Source organism: Saccopteryx leptura, chromosome 3 (genome assembly GCF_036850995.1).
Source record: "Saccopteryx leptura isolate mSacLep1 chromosome 3, mSacLep1_pri_phased_curated, whole genome shotgun sequence".
Taxonomy (NCBI): Eukaryota; Metazoa; Chordata; class Mammalia; order Chiroptera; family Emballonuridae; genus Saccopteryx; species Saccopteryx leptura.
The window spans coordinates 9,568,897-9,586,443 of NC_089505.1; the positions used below are offsets into that span (position 1 = coordinate 9,568,897).

A 17,547-nucleotide genomic window follows, 5' to 3' on the forward strand; every position below is an offset into this window, starting at 1 on the left:
AAGAGGTGCACTACGATTCATTAACAACGACAACACTGAGCAGTTCCACTAGCACTTAGAGAGGAATTGCTGAAAACCTGGTTTTAGTAAGTGTTCTACGAAGCAGCAGCAAAGGTGTCAGTGTACGTAGCACCTCTGATTTTATAGGTGCTATGACAGCTGCATCTTGAATGGGTCCTCTTCGAAAAGAAAAACAAGAAAAAAAACAAACGCAAACTCAAACCAACTCATCAGGAAGAGAGGCAACCCCTGACCTCTGAGCAAGAGCAATAATGGTAAGAATCTCAGTGTGGGAACCACTGGCGGAACCCTGGGATCACAGAAGCAATGGGAGGGTGTGTCATGCTAATGAAGAGCAGCGATTTCTGCACACAAGCAATTGATTTTTTTTTTTTGATCTGCAAAATTTTATTAAGCAATAGCTGGACAACTCTTACAATTTCAAATCATCAAGAAAAAAAATGAGATTAACCCCCATCTCAATAATAAAGACAGAAAACAACTTGGACAAACCGCACCATTTTGAATGCAAACCATGAATGCCTTCTAGAACACCTCCCTCACAAACTGACACACAAAGTATGTAAGAAGAGAGGCAAATCGGGCGAGCTCATTACAATGCAGCTGGGAGTCTCCACATACCTTGCTTGGAAAGGAAAACAAAGCAGGATGCTGACTGAAAACCAACCAACCAACCCGAGAGGTGCTGAGGCACAGGGGGCAGCATGCCCCTCCCCACGCCGGGCCAGAACGCGCGGGCCGGTCTGGTCTGGTCTGGTCTCGGACCTGTGCACCTGCATTGTGCACTTACGGTTAAAAAACTCAAGGAGAAAGAAAATGGCAGTAGTAATAAAGTCAGAAATTATCTCCAAATTTACAGTACCAAAATATGCATTTATAAACAAATGCGAAAACAATACCCCTTTGGTAAATAATACAGTGCCTTTTTCAGTCAAACGCATAACCCATGCTTTTGTATAACATGAAAAAAATTTTTTTAATCTACAATAAACAAGATCTTAAAACCCTAACCCTCCCCTTAAAAAAACCTGTAAACAGAAAATATAGGTACAAATAAAGGTACAAGAAAATTGCACAAAGCCAAAGGGGAAAAAAAAAAGCCACAACCCTTCAGAGTTTCATCAGCTGGAGGTAAGAAAATACCTGTGCACAAATGGTCAAGAGTTTTGAGTGTGTGCCATTACAAAATCCCAGGAACTCAAACATTTTTGACACATTTGTCTCAACTATCTCTGTTCACAACCACTGACTTGGCCAAAGACGGCCCCACACGGGACACAATGAGTTCCTTTTCCAGAATCTGCATTTGAAGAGAGGGTAACAGTGCAGAGCACACTCAAGAATTCAAGACAACCTAGGCCCACACCTTTGTCTTCTTTCAATTCTCTCTATACAGTCTTTGGGGCAGACAAGTGGCGACTCGTTTCAGGGCTGTTCTCAGGGGCGGCCACTGAGCACAGTGTACTGGCGGGAGGCTCCTTTGTCTCACCTGGAATCGGTGCTGTTGTGTCCTCTTATGAAAACAAACACGACTCCAGATGCATTTTTCTAGAGGTAATCTTCTAAAGACATTACCTGAAATTCCCTGACTTACATTTATTAACACAGGAAAAGAAACAGTCTCTACAAAAAGGCAATGTTTTGAAACATAATCTTGGGAGTGTGTAAAGTGGGGTGATGAAACAGTTCACATTTTGAGCCCTCAGGAGTTTAGAAAATTGTCCAGATCATTTTACAGATGGACAAATGGAAGCCCAAGGTCACCCTCCAACTCTGGGGTGGAGTAGGCTCACCCTGGTCCCCTGACTTTATGCTCCAATTACAGGATGAACGTCCACGTTTTTGCATGTCCTCGTGGGGACACTCGACAAGGGAGCAATGGCCATGGATGAAAATACTAATGCACACAATCCTGACATGTCCTGCCATCGGAGCTTTGACATTTTCTGCTTCCTCTGAACCAAGTTTTTCAGAATATAGCCAGTCGCTGTACCGTGTAGGAATCTGCGCCTTTGGTTTGACGAGGTTCAAGTTAAAACAAGTTTAAAATTGGTTTTTATGTTTGTTAATATATCGCTTCCCTCAAAAAGGCATGGATTTTTAATGTTTACTGGGCTAATATTTTTAAATGTAGGGATTCAATGAGGTTTCTTAATAGTCATAAATTGTTATTAGTAACAAAGTATGTAGAGTTCAATGCTTATAATATTGACTTTAGTAGCATTTAACAAACTGAGACTGACTTAAATGAAAACAATTTTTAAAATAAGTAAAAGCACCACCATTAACTTAAAAGACCCCCGCGGGCTGCAGACACTGTTTAAGCAGTCCGGGCATCTGAGCCACCTGCTCCTGTGGCAGGTGTGCAGGGTGTAGCACCGGGCGTGCAGAGGCTCGCTCACTCAGTGTGCAAACCACCCAAGGTGGGGCCTCGCCTCCACATGGGGAAAATGCTTGTTGGGGAGTGGGATAAGAATTTAGTAAGTTAGGCAATTATTTGCTACAAATACCTTCTCTTCACACATGTATTTGTGGCATTAATTTCAAAGATTTCCCACTGTAGTTGCTCTTATTCTTTAAGAGAGGTTCTAAAAAGTACCACCCTTGATGGTCTTTATATCTCAAAATCCAATCAGAACTTTAAAAACTGAAATTTATTATCCAATAATTCCTTCCTTTGGGACTTTCATTCTAATAAATCTCCTCTCATTTCTTATCACCTTTTATTTTAATTAAAAATAAAATTTTCAAAAAAAGGGAAAATACTTTAGCATATGCTATCTCAAAGAAATCTCCTTTGTATATAACCAATACCACAAAAAATTTACTTTTAAAGGATTAATAAATTTTTTCCCAATTAGAAAAAGATACAAACTGTCCAGCAAACAAACCTTATCATATCCTCTATATTTCTTGCAACAAAATATACCGCTACGGAGTCAGTCATTACAAACATGTTATTTTTCTAAATAAATTATAATATGGGCATAACTCATCAGTACATAGTAATAAAATACTTCTTAACACTATTAAAGCAAGATCAATAATTATCTCTTGGACAATAAAACAGAACTGCATTTAAATTATTTTAGAAATAGGCTATAACCATATTGCACAACTAATAATAACCATGAAAACATATCAAACTACAAAAACTACATAAAAGAATTGTATAAATCTGAATAGATTAATAAATTCTTTTTAGAAGAATTTATCTGCCAAAGGCTAAGTTCACTACTTTGAAATATAAGACGCGAAACTGGTGGGAGCTGGGACGCGTCCTGCCCATATCTGAGAAGCCCCTGTGTTCTCTGTGGGCTGGGGGGGGGCTCACATATGGCATCTTGTCTGGGGGGGGCACGGGGGTAACGCCTGGCATCTTGTCTCTGGGGGGACGTAGGGGGTAATGGATGGCATCTTGCTCTGAGAAAACAATGGGACAGTTTCTTTTCTAAGCTTTAAACAAAAACAGAATTAAAAAAATTTTTTTTTAATTTTCTACTTTTGTTTTCAAACAGAATCCCTATTTCGATAGTTCTTGTGCTCCTGCCCTAGGCGACATCTCCGATATGAACAACTGAGAACAGTGACCAGGGTTGCATACTGAGCAGTGTGTCCCGGAGGGTGGCGTGTGGTGGGACTGGATAATCTCAGGGATTGTTTTTGCAGTGAGCAATCAGTCGGCAGCCACCCTCCTCACAGACTGAGACTTGAACCCACATCCCACGGCCCCTGTGCAGCGAGCAGCTCTTCCTGGAGAAGTCCACCATCTGTCCAAGTGCGAACATACCTCTCCCTCTGAACCCTGGCAAATGCTTACAAAGTTTTGCTTACATTTCTCATTTGTTGAAAAACATCTGTAGTCAATTGAATTTTAATGTAGCTGAGAGAGGGAAGGAGTGCTTCCAAATTAGTATGGTCAGCATTTTTAGAAAAAATGAACAGGGTGTCTGATGGGAAAGATAACGTCTACGGTCACATTTCTCGATTCAACAATAAAAGGGGAGAGGGAATAAGGGTTGCTTGTCAGCAAGTGGGCACCCGGTGACTCTCCGTGGCTCCAGCTGAGAAAACCACTGCCCGCCACACGCTGGGACATCCCCACATCTCCTACCTTCTCCTCAAGTCAGCTATGCCGGCCCCACGAACTTCTGACACATTATAAAACTAGTGGAGTCTTCAATGTAAACATCCTCCAGAGAGGAGCATAGCCCTTGTACTGCTGCAGTCATACGACGCAGACTGCGCACGCGCATGCACACGCACATGCGCTCTCCCTGGCCTGCCGCCCCTCCCCCACGCCCTCGGGAGCATGCCCTGTCCACTCCCGGTGACAGCACGTCCGTGAAAAGCCTACTGAGTCAAACAGTACATTTGCCAAAACACCCTTCATTAATCAAGTCTCCTTTGGGGGAGTAGCATTATACGTGTGAATTAAATGTCCCCCCAAGAGAACCTGTACCTTCAGGATTTTTGGTTGTGGTTTTTAAAAAAAGTTTTGTTTTTACACGAGTGATGTGGAGAACAAAAAGAACGCACACTCACATGTCTAACAGAATCGCAGGCTGCAAGGCGGTCTGTCTTCCTTCCGAAGGAAGGGCCCCTGTCCGCAGTGACGGAGCAAACCCAGTGGAACCTTACCACAAGCAATTATGTTCCCAAAAGAACAACAGCAGGTGCCTCACACCTTGGCTTCCAAATACCACTGTCCTGTATACTGTTTTGTTTGATGAAAAAGAGGAAAAAAAAGAAAAGAAAAAATAAAGATAATAAAGAGTAATAAAAACCCAAACAAATGACAACGCTAGGGGTCAGTGCCCTCCCTGGGCCTGACAGACGTCTCCAGTTTGCGCTTGTCCACCTGTCCCCGGCTCCAGGCCCCACGCGGGCTCCTCATGCAGCTGCGGCGGCAACCAGACCTCTCTGAAATGCCCCTCTGTCTCTTCCTGTGCCCCGAGCCAGTCTCTTCACTTGAGGCGCTGGGTCACGTTGGCCAGGGCGACGGCAAAGGCTTGCACGGCAGAGAAGGGGTACTGGAAGTCCAGGATGTATGCGTTGCCATCGATCCTGCCGAACTGCATCACCTGGGGAGGGGGGCATTGAGACAGACATTACAGGGAAACAAGGCGGGGCAGGGCGCCAGGTCTGTGTGCTCATGGTGGAGACTGGCAACACGGTCCCGTAGACCCTATGGGATCTTTTTGCCAGCAAAAGAGACTGGTTGCCTGGCCTGTGGTGGCACAGTGGATAAAGTGACGACCTGGAACGCTGATGTCACTGGTTCAAAGCCCTGGGCTTGCCCAGTCAAGGCACACAAAAGAAAAAACTACAAGTTGATGCTTTCTGCTCCTTCCCCCCTTTCTCTCTCTCGCTCCTCTTTCTAAAGATCAATAAATAAAATCTTTAAAAAAATAAAGTGACTCTGGTAGGCTTCCACCTCTAACAATGAGTCTGTCAGAAACAAGGGGTTGGAGGAACACTCTGACGCAGTGGGGAGACAACGAGCACAATTCAGGGCATGGGAAGCCCGCCAAATGAAGGGGTTTCTTCCCCAAGGAAACAGGAGAGAGTACAAAGAAGAAACCATGGGCTGAAAAGGCATAAGAGAAGTATCAGTTGTAACTGTTAAATGTAACTGCTCAGAGAGGGACAGATATGGGCACACCTCCTTCCCACACGGCTCACCTCCCCAGCTGCTCTCCTTTGTCATTGCAGTACTGACAGTGGCCGTTACATAACTGTGACATTATGGCACATATATTTATTTGTTTATGCTCTTTCCTTCACTCGTCAACTCCATGAGGACAAGGCCTTTCTGGTGTTGTCACCGCTACAGTTTCTGTACTTACAGCAAGGGTTGCCAAACCCTCTCTGTCTTGGGCTGATAATATTTTAGGCTTTGTAGATCAGATGGTTTTTACCACAAACATCTGCCGCAGCTGTTGTACAGTGAAAGCTGCTATAGAGACTATTTAAGTGGCTGGGTATGGCTGTGTCCCAATAGAACTTTATTTATAAAAAGAGGAAGTAAGTCCAGGATCAGTCCGTGGGCCCTAGTTTGCCTATTCCTTGCTCAGAGGATTGCCAGGCATAGAGCAGATGCTCAATAAATATTTGGTGGGTGAATTAATGAAAATGAGATTTAATACGAAAGGTAAAGGGAATTCCCAGGATGGTGGAGAAGGGTAGTCCTAGAACAACTACTATGCAGCAGGGCTAGAGTGAGCTTTTGGGGTTGGAGCAGGAAGAACTGACAAACTACCCACTAAGCTTACCTCTACAGAGAGGAGACGTACATCCTGCCACAGAACTAGGGAATGACTTAATACATAGAAATAAGCTAACAAACACGACTGGGTAATTATCATGGCTAGCGGGGAAAACCTGTATGAAAAAAATAGGAATGTAATTAAATCTTACTACACAGCTCAGCTGTAAAAAATATTTACTTACTGGCATAATAAGGTAACCAGTGCCTACTGATTCAACTAAGAAAAGGAGGGGAGGCCCAAGCCGGCTGGCTCAGCAGTAGAGCACTGGCCCGGCGTGTGGAAGTTCTGGGTTTGATTCCCGGCCAGGGCACACAGGAGAAGTGCCCATCTGCTTCTCCACCCGTCCCCCTCTCCTTCCTCTCTATCTCTCTCTTCGCCTCCCACAGCGAAGGCTCCACTGGAGCAAAAATGGCCTGGGCGCTGAAGATGGCTCCATGGCCTCTGCCTCAGGGGCTAGAATGGCTCCGGCCACAATGGAGCAATGGCTCAGATGGGCAGAGCATCGCCCCCTGGTGGCCGGGTGGACCCCGGTTGGGTGTATGCAAGAGTCTGTCTGTCTCCCCACTTCTAACTTAGGAAAAATTAAAGAAAAAAAAAAAGAAAAAAGAAAAGGAGGGGAAAGGGGCAGAGTTCATGCCTGTGGCAGTCTCTACTGACCCCATCCAAGAGGATTACTGTATTTGTTTCCCATATTTCCCATGTGGCCTTTGGAAAATGCTCGTCAAAGGTCAAAGCACTGAGACCCTTCACCTGGTTTTAAAAACCCGGAAACACCTGCTGAAACCAGGACGCTGCAATTCCAGCCAGGGCCTGGGGCACCCTTACCTGCCGCCCCTCCAGCTCAATCTGGAAGTTCTTGGCCGACTCCTGGGTCACGCGCCCCCCAAAGTCCAGCTGGTACACCTGGGTGGCCTCGTTCCAGAGAGGCTGCTTGTTGGCCATAATGTACACGAAGCCCTGGCTGCCCAGCCGCCCATCCTCGCGCTCGCTGGCCTTCCGGCACTTGAACTCGTCCAGCTCGCTGGCCGTCCGCAGGCTCCGCTTGCTCTTCCAGCTCTTCTTGCCGCCCTGGCTCTGGTTCATCAGCTCGTCCCCGCTGATGAATAGCTCCGGCTCACTCTCCGAGCTGTCCTGGAACTCGTTGGTTTTATTTAACTTCTTTGACTTCAGCTGGTCTTTCTGACTCTTCACTTTCTTCTTCTCTCTCCCCAGGCGGGGACTGGAGATCAGGGAGTTAAAATCACTCAGAGTCCGTGCCTCCTTCTTCACTTTGCCCTCCGTGATGGCCTGAACATTCCCTTCCTCTGCTCTGCTGTCCAGGCGCTTCCGGTTCTTCTTTCCAAACTTTTCTGTCCGCTGGGGGACGGGGCTTTCTGTCAGAGAGAGCACCTCCTGGAAGTTGTCTGCGGTCTCCATCACCTCTGTCCCCAGGTGGCTCTGGAGGTCAGTGGGCAGTGGGGACACGAGGGGCTTCTCCACCACTAAGTGTGCCTTGGGGGGAAGAGTGCCCTGGGGGTTCTGCATGGGTGGGCACGCACTGTAGGAACTCCAGGGGTGCAAGGCGATGGAGGGCAGCTGTAAACTCGAGCACGTGCTGCTTCCAGGATACATGGGGGGCAGGGGGCAGTAGGACAGGCTGGGAGGGTAGGCCGGCTGCAGGACCACAGTCGGCTCCTGCTGTGCAAACTGTGTTGGGGACAGGGTGTCTTTCGAGGAGCATGGAGCCTGCACTCCTGGCAAAGGGGGGTTGTTATAGCTTCCTGAATATGGCGCTCCCATCCCATAGCCTGTCTGGAAAGTGGCAGTAGGGCTGGCGGGAGACTTGGGGGAGACAAAGGGCACGCGGGACACGTCCAGGTGCTGGCTCTGACCTACGACCAGTGGGGGCAGTTTCAGGGGGTTGGGCACTCCAGTCTGTGCTGTCCTTTCCTGAGGCACCCAAATGTCCTCCCCCAGCACAGGGTCCCACTGGTATGGCGGCGGCCGCTTGACAGCCACAGCGGCCTCAGCCAACGCAGGGTGCCTGAGGGGCTTCTCCGACGGACAGTGCGGGCCCAGGATCTCGTCCTCGGTGAAGGCCGAGTTAACGTAGTCGGTGCGCTCGCGGGCGCTGTCGGCTGGGCTGAGGAGGCTGTAGGAGGACTGTGAAGCCAGCGGGGAGGTGCTGGCTCCCTGTGCGCCCCCCAAACTGGCCTCCGGCCGCCCGGCCCCGCCGCTGCACTGGCTGCAGGTGTAGAGGGTGGCGGGGGGCCGCGTGGCGAACTGTGCTGCACCCTTGAGCTTGGCCGGGTGCTGCAGGGACAGGTGCTGCAGGGGCGGGTGCTGCGGCGGAGCGCGCGGGGGCTCAGGGGGCGCCGCGGCTCGGAGCACCGCCTCGCGGTTATTCCTCCGCAGCGTGGCGTGGATGAGGCCGCCGTCCAGCCGCTGCGCTGTTATTCGGCCAGGAGCCAGTGGGCCGGCCAGGTCTGGGTAGGGGGGCGGATCTCCCGTGGGGACAGAGTAGCGCGGCACCGTCAGGCGGTTCAGGGTCGCGCTGGTGCAGGGTTGGGGCACCTTCTTCTCGGTGGCAGTCAGCCTCAGAGTGGCCGAGCTGCCCGGGCCGGGGAGGGTGTAGGTGTTCTGCGAGCAGAGCACCCGCGTCCGCGGCCGGCACACCTCCTCCACGTTGCCGCTGCTGTCGAAGGTGGTGATCCTTTCGTAGCCCAGGGGCGGCTGGTAATGCACCGCCGTGGGGTACAGCGAGAAGTCGCCCTTCTTCAAGCACACGTCCACTGGGGGCTGCGGGGGAGGCGGCGCCGCAGTGGTGGGGGCGGCGGGGATGGTTCCTGGGTAAGGGGGTGGAGGGTTCAACTTCGCCACCTGGACCTCCTGGGGGGCCCCAAACACCAGCGCGTCCCCCTCAGCAGCCAGCGGCGGCGGCGGCGGCACGGGCCGCAGGGCCTTGGCCGGCTTCTGCAGGTGCTCGAGCTCCCGGTCTCCGTGCTCCGCCGCCGACAGCTGGACCGCCCCCTGCACAGGCGGCGGTGGAGGCAGGGGCAGCTGCGGGGGGTTTGGGATGAGACGGCCCATGTCTACGCCTCCGAAGATCACCTGTCCAGGGTTGGAGTAGCGGTTGGAGACTGGGTACTGGGTAGCATTGTCACTTGCATGCTCAGTTGCCCCCACGGCCGTGGTCTGATTGGTCAGGATATCCAGCTGCACGTTCTGATTGGCCAGTAGGGACTGCACCAGCCCGATGCTCTGCGTCGGGGACATGGCTTGGGCTGAGCTGTGGATGGGTGCGATAGGGATGTTTGCCGTACAAGGTGGGTTGTTCTCAGGTACTCCAGATGCTCCAGTCACTGGAAGAAAGTAAGAAAAGCTGCTTACAAAATACTGCCACGAAACTGGATCTGAATAAGCAAAACTTCTCAACTTATCCAGTCCTTTTGTATAAAAAATGCAATTGCTATACATGGAGATGTCTTTGCTTGAGGCAAGATGGGCCATGGCAACTATGTAGTACTAAGCAGAACTAGGATTCGACAGGGTGACAGGAGAGGCTGGCTGACCATCCCCCGGAACCAGAGTGAAGCCAGCAGGTTCATCAAAAGCTGAGCTCACCCTTCCTGTTAAGAGATGCCCCCTTCCCTGGGGTCCTCTAGTGAGATGTAACTGCTGCATGAATGTGGGTTCTGTCTTGAGTTTGCTATTGCCCCTATTCAAGACCCCTCCTTCCAGATACTGTGGACAGGCATCTTCCCTGCTAAAAGAGAGTTTCTTTGTCATGTCACCAGAATTAAGTCCTGAGACAAAATGTTTTCCCACTCCCTGGAACCATGGACAGAAGCAGCAGCAGCAACAGGAACAACTGAGCATCACGGGGCGGGGGGGAGTAAGAGACTTCTAAATCCAAGATTCTGAAACGGCAGGGAGGGCTATGAAGCTCCCGTGTGTGGGGCTTCACTGCCCTGCAGGTTTCTGTGGTTGCCAACCTGGCCCATTAGGACTCGGTACCCTAGAACATGGGCACCACCTTTGATGGGTCCTGTCAGAAAGCACAGGGCAGAAGATAATGTCACAGGTAAAAACCTGGGCTGAGAGGTCAACCACTCCTCCAAGGTGACAGCTTAAGTGGGGATGCACGTCCCTCCCTGTCCCATGTTGGGACAAGGGCTCCTCTGTGTGAGAGCCAAGACAAGAGAACGTGGGGCCCCTCTGGCCTGGGACCAGACTTTGAGAACCTTGCTTGGGTGTAAGTAGAGAAGTCTCTACATTATTTCTAATGCTGAAGGAGTACTTCTTTGAGAATAGTTACAAATGCATAAAAGGCAGACTAATTAGAAATTATTCTATCCTATTCATCAAGAGAGGATCCCCTACGAGAAAACACTATAGATATTTGAATGATTGTAAGCTGGGATTTTAAAAATATGTACCAGACTTTACCTTTACGTCAGAAAAGGCTTCTACACACTGAGACCTGCACTCCACGTTGAGAGAGAGATTTAATGCACAGGTGTCCCGCCTGTAGCTGTGCAGTCTGAGACACCGGGCTCCGTGGGCACCACGGGATCATCTGAGTCATGCCCTGCTTTAGCAGGGATTAAAAGGGTAAGGACTAGCCTAGGGCCAACTAGCCCGGGGTTCAGCCCTGATCTCACTGAGCCCTGATTAGTCCTTCACTTGCTCTGCATCTGGGCAGGTGACTAAGGATTGCTGTTAGGATAGAACAGGACAGCACAAGTCCTCCGTGACCAGGAGGTGTCATGACCACCTTATTGTCCTTGCTCTGGCAGCTTCCCTCTTCCCCAATGACTGACAGCACGTGACCTTTCACCTGTGTCATGCCTCACGCCCAGTAACCTTACTGAGAAGTTACACCTTTCCCAAACTAAGGCAGCGGGCACAAACGGACAGGCTCTAATCCTGCTGGAGGTTATCAAGAAGACAAGACCACCACCAGCCGACCTGAGAGCTGGACCCGGACAGTTGGGGCTCCCTCTCCCTGTCCCTGTCCCTGGAATGTGTGTCCTGCTAGCCTCCTGGCTCCCAGAGATGCTGCGAGGACACGGCCTTGAGACAGCCGTGTGGCGCTGAGACTAAGTGGATGGTGAACGTGACCGACCCCAGTCAGGGCCTCCACACGAACTTGTAGGAATCTGGCAGTGGGTGTGGAAATCTACTGGTCTGCCCACTGCCCACGATAAGCCTCATCAAGTTCCTCTGCTCATTAAACCTGCCACCTCCCACCTGGAGCGGCCTGCCTCTTTCTTTGGTCTTTCTCTGCCCCGAGTAAGGGGCTGGTTTCAGATTTCACCCAGGAAGCTACCATGGAGGTTATGGAGCAACAGCCGCTCGGTCCCTGTCACAAGCCCCTAAGTGTGGGCTCATGAAAAACTACGTGACGTGTGCGGACACACCTGGTAAGTCATCTTCATCTTCACTAAATACATTCGGGTTGAAGACAGGTAAGTTCACATACTCCATGGAAATCTTTCGAACCTCTGGGAGATAGATGGTCATCTGCCGCGGCTGGAGATGCAGGAGGCTGGTTTTATAGATTACTGGTGGGAGGAGGAAAGACGGTCAGTAGCCACAACAGGACAACAGCCAAATGCCAATGGGCTCACGGCAAGAGAACGGGGGAGGGGGGCGGCAGCTTCTCTGCCCTCAGAAGACAGGTCTGCAAAGGCAGGGCACAGTCTGAGAGCAGCTTTCCCTCCCTCACTGGGCACGACCAGTCACCCTAGCCCCAGTCGGGGTTCAGGGACACCAAATTCTTGGTCTAGACTAGCCACTTTGCCAATGGTTTGTCTGCAGAACCACACATTTAGAATATTTAAACCTACCTTAGACTTAAGTTCTTTTTTGGAATGAGCTGGGGTATGATAGATACAATTTTAAAAACCTCATTTGTAATCAGAAGGATCATTTAGTGGGAATAGCTGTGATAACAAGCCTGCCAAGCTCAGGGCAATCTTGAGCAGCGACAGAGTGGTCTGAGAGCAATGACGAGACTAGGGTGACATGGCTTAGGCGGAAATAAATGCCACCCTTATTCAGGACGGGGCTCTTGTCTTCATGACTTTCAATTCCAATGTCATGATCAGTATAGAGGTTTTCTTGGGCACTTCTACAAGGTTTCTTTAAACACTAAGATTTAATTTGATGAACAGGTATATTTAAGAGAAAGCCTAGGTTGCAACTAAAATATTTAAAGGAGACAAAATAAGTTAAACAATAATGAATTTGAATTTAAATTTCATAGAAGGTTAGAATCAGGATGAAATTGCCTGTCAACTTTCTTTTATGTTTGATACTCTTACCTGTGAGCTAGGTAGAAGTATTTTATTACTATTATTCATTATTTTTGTTTTGTCAAGATAAGCCAAATCCAATCCCCACAGCTGTCACCTCTGACAGCCCGCGGGCTAGGCGGCCCGGTGGCACCCCACGGTGTGGCAGGCCTGCTTTTCTGAGAGCCCTCCGTGAGGCTGGTGCACGGACGGGCGTGCGCCGAGATGACTTCCCAACCCAGTGGCCACCGCGGGTCTCACTCATGTGTTCATCTCTCTTGCCCATAGGAGGGAGTATGAATTTTTACTTTAAAATTCTGGATGGTTCCATGTAGCTTAAGAACTAATGTGTTAAAGTGCTATTCTGTGTTTAGATTAACAAAAAGAACTAAAATAAATATCTCAAGAGGAATTTAAAAAATAACATGTCTATAGGGGGGAAAAAGATGGCTGGGGTTAAGAATGAGATTTTACTGTACTCTTAAATCTTTTGAGTTTATTCCATTTTTCAAAATTAGGAAATGCAGGCCCTGGCTGGTTTGCTCAGTGGACAGAGTATCAGCCTGGCGTCTGGATGTCCTGGGTTCCATTCCCAGTCACGGCACACAGCAGAAGCGCCCACCTGCTTTTCCCTACTCCCCTCTCCCCCTTTTCTTCCTCTTCCCTTCCCACAGCCTGTGGCTTGACTGGTTCGAGCGCTGGCCCCGGGCACTGAGGATATCTCGTTGTATCAGCCTCAGGTGCTAAAAATAGCTTGGTTGATTTGAGCATGAGCACTGACCCCAGATGGGGATGGCCAGGTGGATACCAGTCGGGGCACATGTGAGAGTCTGCTTACTATCTCCTCTCCTCTTGCTTAAAAAAAAAAAGAAAAGCAATGCAATAAATTAAAAATAAATAAAACTACATGGGCCAATTATTCTAATTGCAGGAAACAAATTACCCAGTATGTGAACAGCACTCACTTTTTAAATCCACTAGAGCAGGGGTCTCAAACTCGCGGCCCGCCGAACAATTCTGTGTGGCCCGCAGACTAATCCACGAAGTTCAAAATATTTTGGATAAAATTAAGTAAGCCTAGGGGCCTACTTGTATTTTTCATTTCTCTAGCATCCTAGCTAGATATTAGCTTAGTTAACAGCAGTTGTGATGTGAACTACAGTTTCTGGTCGTTTTGTGACACTGAGTCAACTGCATGTACGATTGTGCTTGTTGTACTGATTTTTTTTTTGTTTTCAACTGCAGTGAGAAAAGTGTTGCGTAACAGTTGCCTTTTGTAGACCTAGTGCGGCCCGCCGAACGGCTGTGATCTTGCTCTGCGGCCCACATGCTGAGTTGAGTTTGAGACCCCTGCACTAGAGTGTCAAAGATGATTTAATAGGGTGCCATATGTAATAGACCGCCCAGGATTCAGAACTAAATTTCCTTTCTTTAGTAGAATAAAGTGGAAAGTTGTTTTAGCTTCACATTAATATGCCAAAATGCCCTTTTGTGTATGTGTATGTGTATGTGTGTGTGTGGGGGAGGGGGGAGGGGAGAGGGGAGGGGGAGGGGGAGGGGAAGGGGGAGGGGGAGGGGGAGGGGGAGAGGGAGAGGGAGAGGGAGGCAGAGACAGACCCCTGCATGTGCCTCAACCTGGATCCACCCAGCAAGTCCACCAGGGAGTGATGCTCTGCCTCTCTGGGGCCCTAGTTCTGTTGTAACCAGAGCCATTTTTTTTAGCACCTGAGGTGGAGACCACGGAGCCATCCCCAGCACTTGGGGCCAATGTGCTCTAATTGAGCCTTGGTTGCAGGAGGGGAGGTGGGGAGGAGGGGAGAGAGATGAGGGGGAGATGTGGAGAAGCAGATGGGCACTTCTCTTGTGTGTCCTGGCTGGGAATCGAATCCGAGACATCCACACACCAGGCTGACGCTCTACCACTGAGCCAACAGGCCAGGGCCGCAAATTTTTTTTTTTTGACTGAGACAGAGAGAGAGTCAGAGAGAGGGATAGATAAGGACAGACAGAAAGGAAGGGAGAGAGAGATGAGAAGCATCAATTCTTCATGTGGCACCTTAGTTGTTCATTGATTGCTTTCTCATATGTGCCTTGACCGGGGGCTACAGCAGACGGAGTGACCCCTTGCTCAAGCCAGCAACCTTGGGCTAAAGCTGGTTAAGTTTTGCTCAAACCAGATGAGCCCGCGCTCAAGCTAGCGACTTTGGGGATTCAAACCTGTGCCCTCCGTGTCCCAGTCCAGTGCTCTATCCACTGCGCCACTGCCTGGTCAGGCCCAAAACACTTTTTAAAAAGGTTAATGATTGCTCAGGCTGGGTAGCTCAGTTGTTAACAGCATTGTCCTGATACGTCAAGGTTACAGGTTCGATTCCGGGTCAGAGCACATAAAGGACTCAAGCAATGAATGCATAAATAAGTGGGTGAACAAATCAATGTTTCTCTCTCTCTCTCCCCTCACCCCAGATTCATAATTTTTTTTTCTTTTTTGATGAGGGGAGATAGTGAGATAGACTCCTGCATGTGCCCCACCTGGGATCCACCCAGCAACCTCCATCTGAGGCCTTTGCTTGAATCAACCGAGCTACTTTTATCACCCAAGCCTGACGCCCTCAGACCAATCAAGTTATCCTCAGCACCTGGGCTGATGCTCAGATGAATCGAGCCACTGGCTGCAGGAGGGAAAGAGGGAGAGAAGTAGGAGAGGGAGGGGCAGGGAAGCAGATGGACGCTTCTCCTGTGTCTTGACTGGGACTCAAACCTGGGACGTCCATATGCCAAGCCGACGCTCTATACACTGAACCAACCAGCCACACAGCCCAGAATTTTCCAGAAATAATTTTATAGGTTACACACAACACACTCAAGATGGGGGCCACCAGTCACAGGTGCACCCAGCCCAGCTAAGCTGGCTTTCCAGAAACGTGTGCATGCTAAAAGGTTAGGTGGCCTAGCAGGGTGGGGGGCAAACCAGCTCCTGGGCCCACGCAGGGACACCCGTGCCCGTCAGGACAATGGCGCACGAAAAGGGCCTCTTGCGTGTCGTACCTTTCAGCCCCGTGTGGCGCGGTAAGTGAGCCCGGACCACTCCCCCCACTCAAGCACAGACAGGAATGCCGAACTCGGGTTCTAGCCCGGGTTTGCGCTCCCTTACTTCCATTTCCTCCCTGTCTCGTGCTCGCACGGACAGGATATTTACTTGGTACTTAGAAATAACATCTATAAGATTTGCCACTAAGCTGTGCTCACAGCCAGCCAGCTGCTTCTTCGAGTCAAATGTTGTCTTGGGGAGTTTCTTTTAACTCAGGAGCCTAAAGACACAGGTACCAAAACCAGCCCACAGTGAAAGGCCAGAAATAAAAACGACCAGAAACCAACTTATCAAAACTTTGATAGAGATTTCAGCTATTTCTGTCATTTTTATAAGTTAGGGATGATATTAAAAAAAAAAAAATGAAAGCACCACTGGGAAAAAAATAATTCAAGTGATCATTCTAATTTTTGTGAAATCACACTGGCTGCAGTCGAAGTTGAGAGGTGAAATGTATCCTAACGCTTTGATGCTGTGAGAGCTCATTTTATGCGGAAGGCCACGGTGGCTGCCATCATGTTTCCCGGGCTGAGTTCCAGCCGGGACGGCGGGCCAGGACGGCAGGCCGGGGTGGGAGTGGTCTTACCTGCACCGAGGTTGGTCGGCAGGAAAGCAGCCAAGCCCACGATCTTAAATTTGGTTCCCCAGATGTTAGACGTGACCTGAGCGAGATAGTTGTGCTGTGGAGACAAACAGGGAGGAAACGTCACCATTTCCACACTTCCTGTTAAGTGAGAATGTCAACACTTCTTGTTGAAAAAGTCACAGGTGCTCCCATTCCAGCCCGGAATCTTCATTCCCCACGCACAGTACCACCCAGAAGACCCAGAGCCCCCCGCAGCACGTCAGGAAGCTGCTTTTAAGCGGGCGTCACCAAGCAGTGCCGCTCGGGCTGGGACTGAGGCAGATGTGCATCTGCATGTGTTTCGGATCAAAAGGCCACCAAAGGGATCTGGGCACGTCTGTCGGCTCCCCTCCTTTCGCGCAGTCCCTGGACTGGAGAGGGTGTCCGCTCTGAATCCATTTTTATCCTTGATGTTTCTTCTGGAATTATCAGCTGCTCAACCCCAGCCTGAAACTACCCAGTGACTGTTTTCTCAGTCAATGAAGTCCAAAAGAATTTAAAAGCTATCGCAGCCATGCCTGCATGAGTGTGTATGCAAAGGCAATCACTAAGCTGAAAAAAACACAGCTCCCCAAAGAGCCCGCGCCCTAAGGCAGAATACAAGGCAGGTAACTGTTTATCTAGAAGGAAGTCGCTGAGAAATGTCACAAGGGAGTTCTATACAAGAGGCTTTGGAGTTAAGTGTGGCTGAGCCAGGGAAGGAAGCCTTCCCGGAGGAGGTGAAGCTAGGACTGGAAGCGTGCAGGCTTCCAGTGACCTAGGCAGAGCAAAGACACAAAGTTGGGAAGAGGCAGGTGTGGCTGTGTCACCCGGTGGGAGAGGGGCGAGGCCTATAATTGCAGGACGTCCTGCGGGATGGGATGTGGAAGAGCGGTAACAAGCCCGCCTGAGGGAAGGGGCAATGAGGAGAACAAAGGAGCTCCGGTGGTTTACACTGGTGCCCGTGGCCTCTGGGCCAGGCATGGAGACGGAGTGAGAGCCCAGCCACCACCCAGTGCACACTGGGGAGGGCAGGAAGCGCGTGGCGCCTCAGACCCGTGTGACCAGCACGGAACCCAGACACTACCTGAGTGATGTCTTCCAAGGGAAACTCTCTCCGGGTCAGGCTGGGCGAGCCAACGGAGGGCTTGCGCATTGGCAGCCGAGGGGACCTGGACATCTCCTGAGCAGCCCGGGACAACTTGGGGGACTTCCGAGCCTCAATGTTGATTCTGCAGAGATCAGGGAGGGGGTCAGGCACTCACAGCAGGAAGGCGCTGTGCC

At 50.0% G+C, this 17,547-nt stretch overlaps 1 protein-coding gene across 3 annotated transcripts in view; it reads right to left on the minus strand.

The window, feature by feature from the left end:
• Positions 1–394: 394 nt before the first annotated feature.
• The window catches only part of TULP4 (TUB like protein 4), a 185,093-nt gene continuing 167,940 nt past the window's right edge, over positions 395–17,547 (minus strand). For all 3 annotated transcript variants that reach the window (XM_066372934.1, XM_066372932.1, XM_066372933.1), the window contains 5 exons: positions 17,351–17,495; positions 16,246–16,339; positions 11,696–11,839; positions 7,119–9,634; positions 395–5,105 (listed from right to left, as the gene is read on the minus strand). In XM_066372934.1, the coding sequence (XP_066229031.1) occupies positions 4,989–5,105; positions 7,119–9,634; positions 11,696–11,839; positions 16,246–16,339; positions 17,351–17,495 (3,016 nt within the window). In that variant the 3' untranslated portion in view covers positions 395–4,988. The remainder of the gene's footprint in view (positions 5,106–7,118; positions 9,635–11,695; positions 11,840–16,245; positions 16,340–17,350; positions 17,496–17,547) is intronic.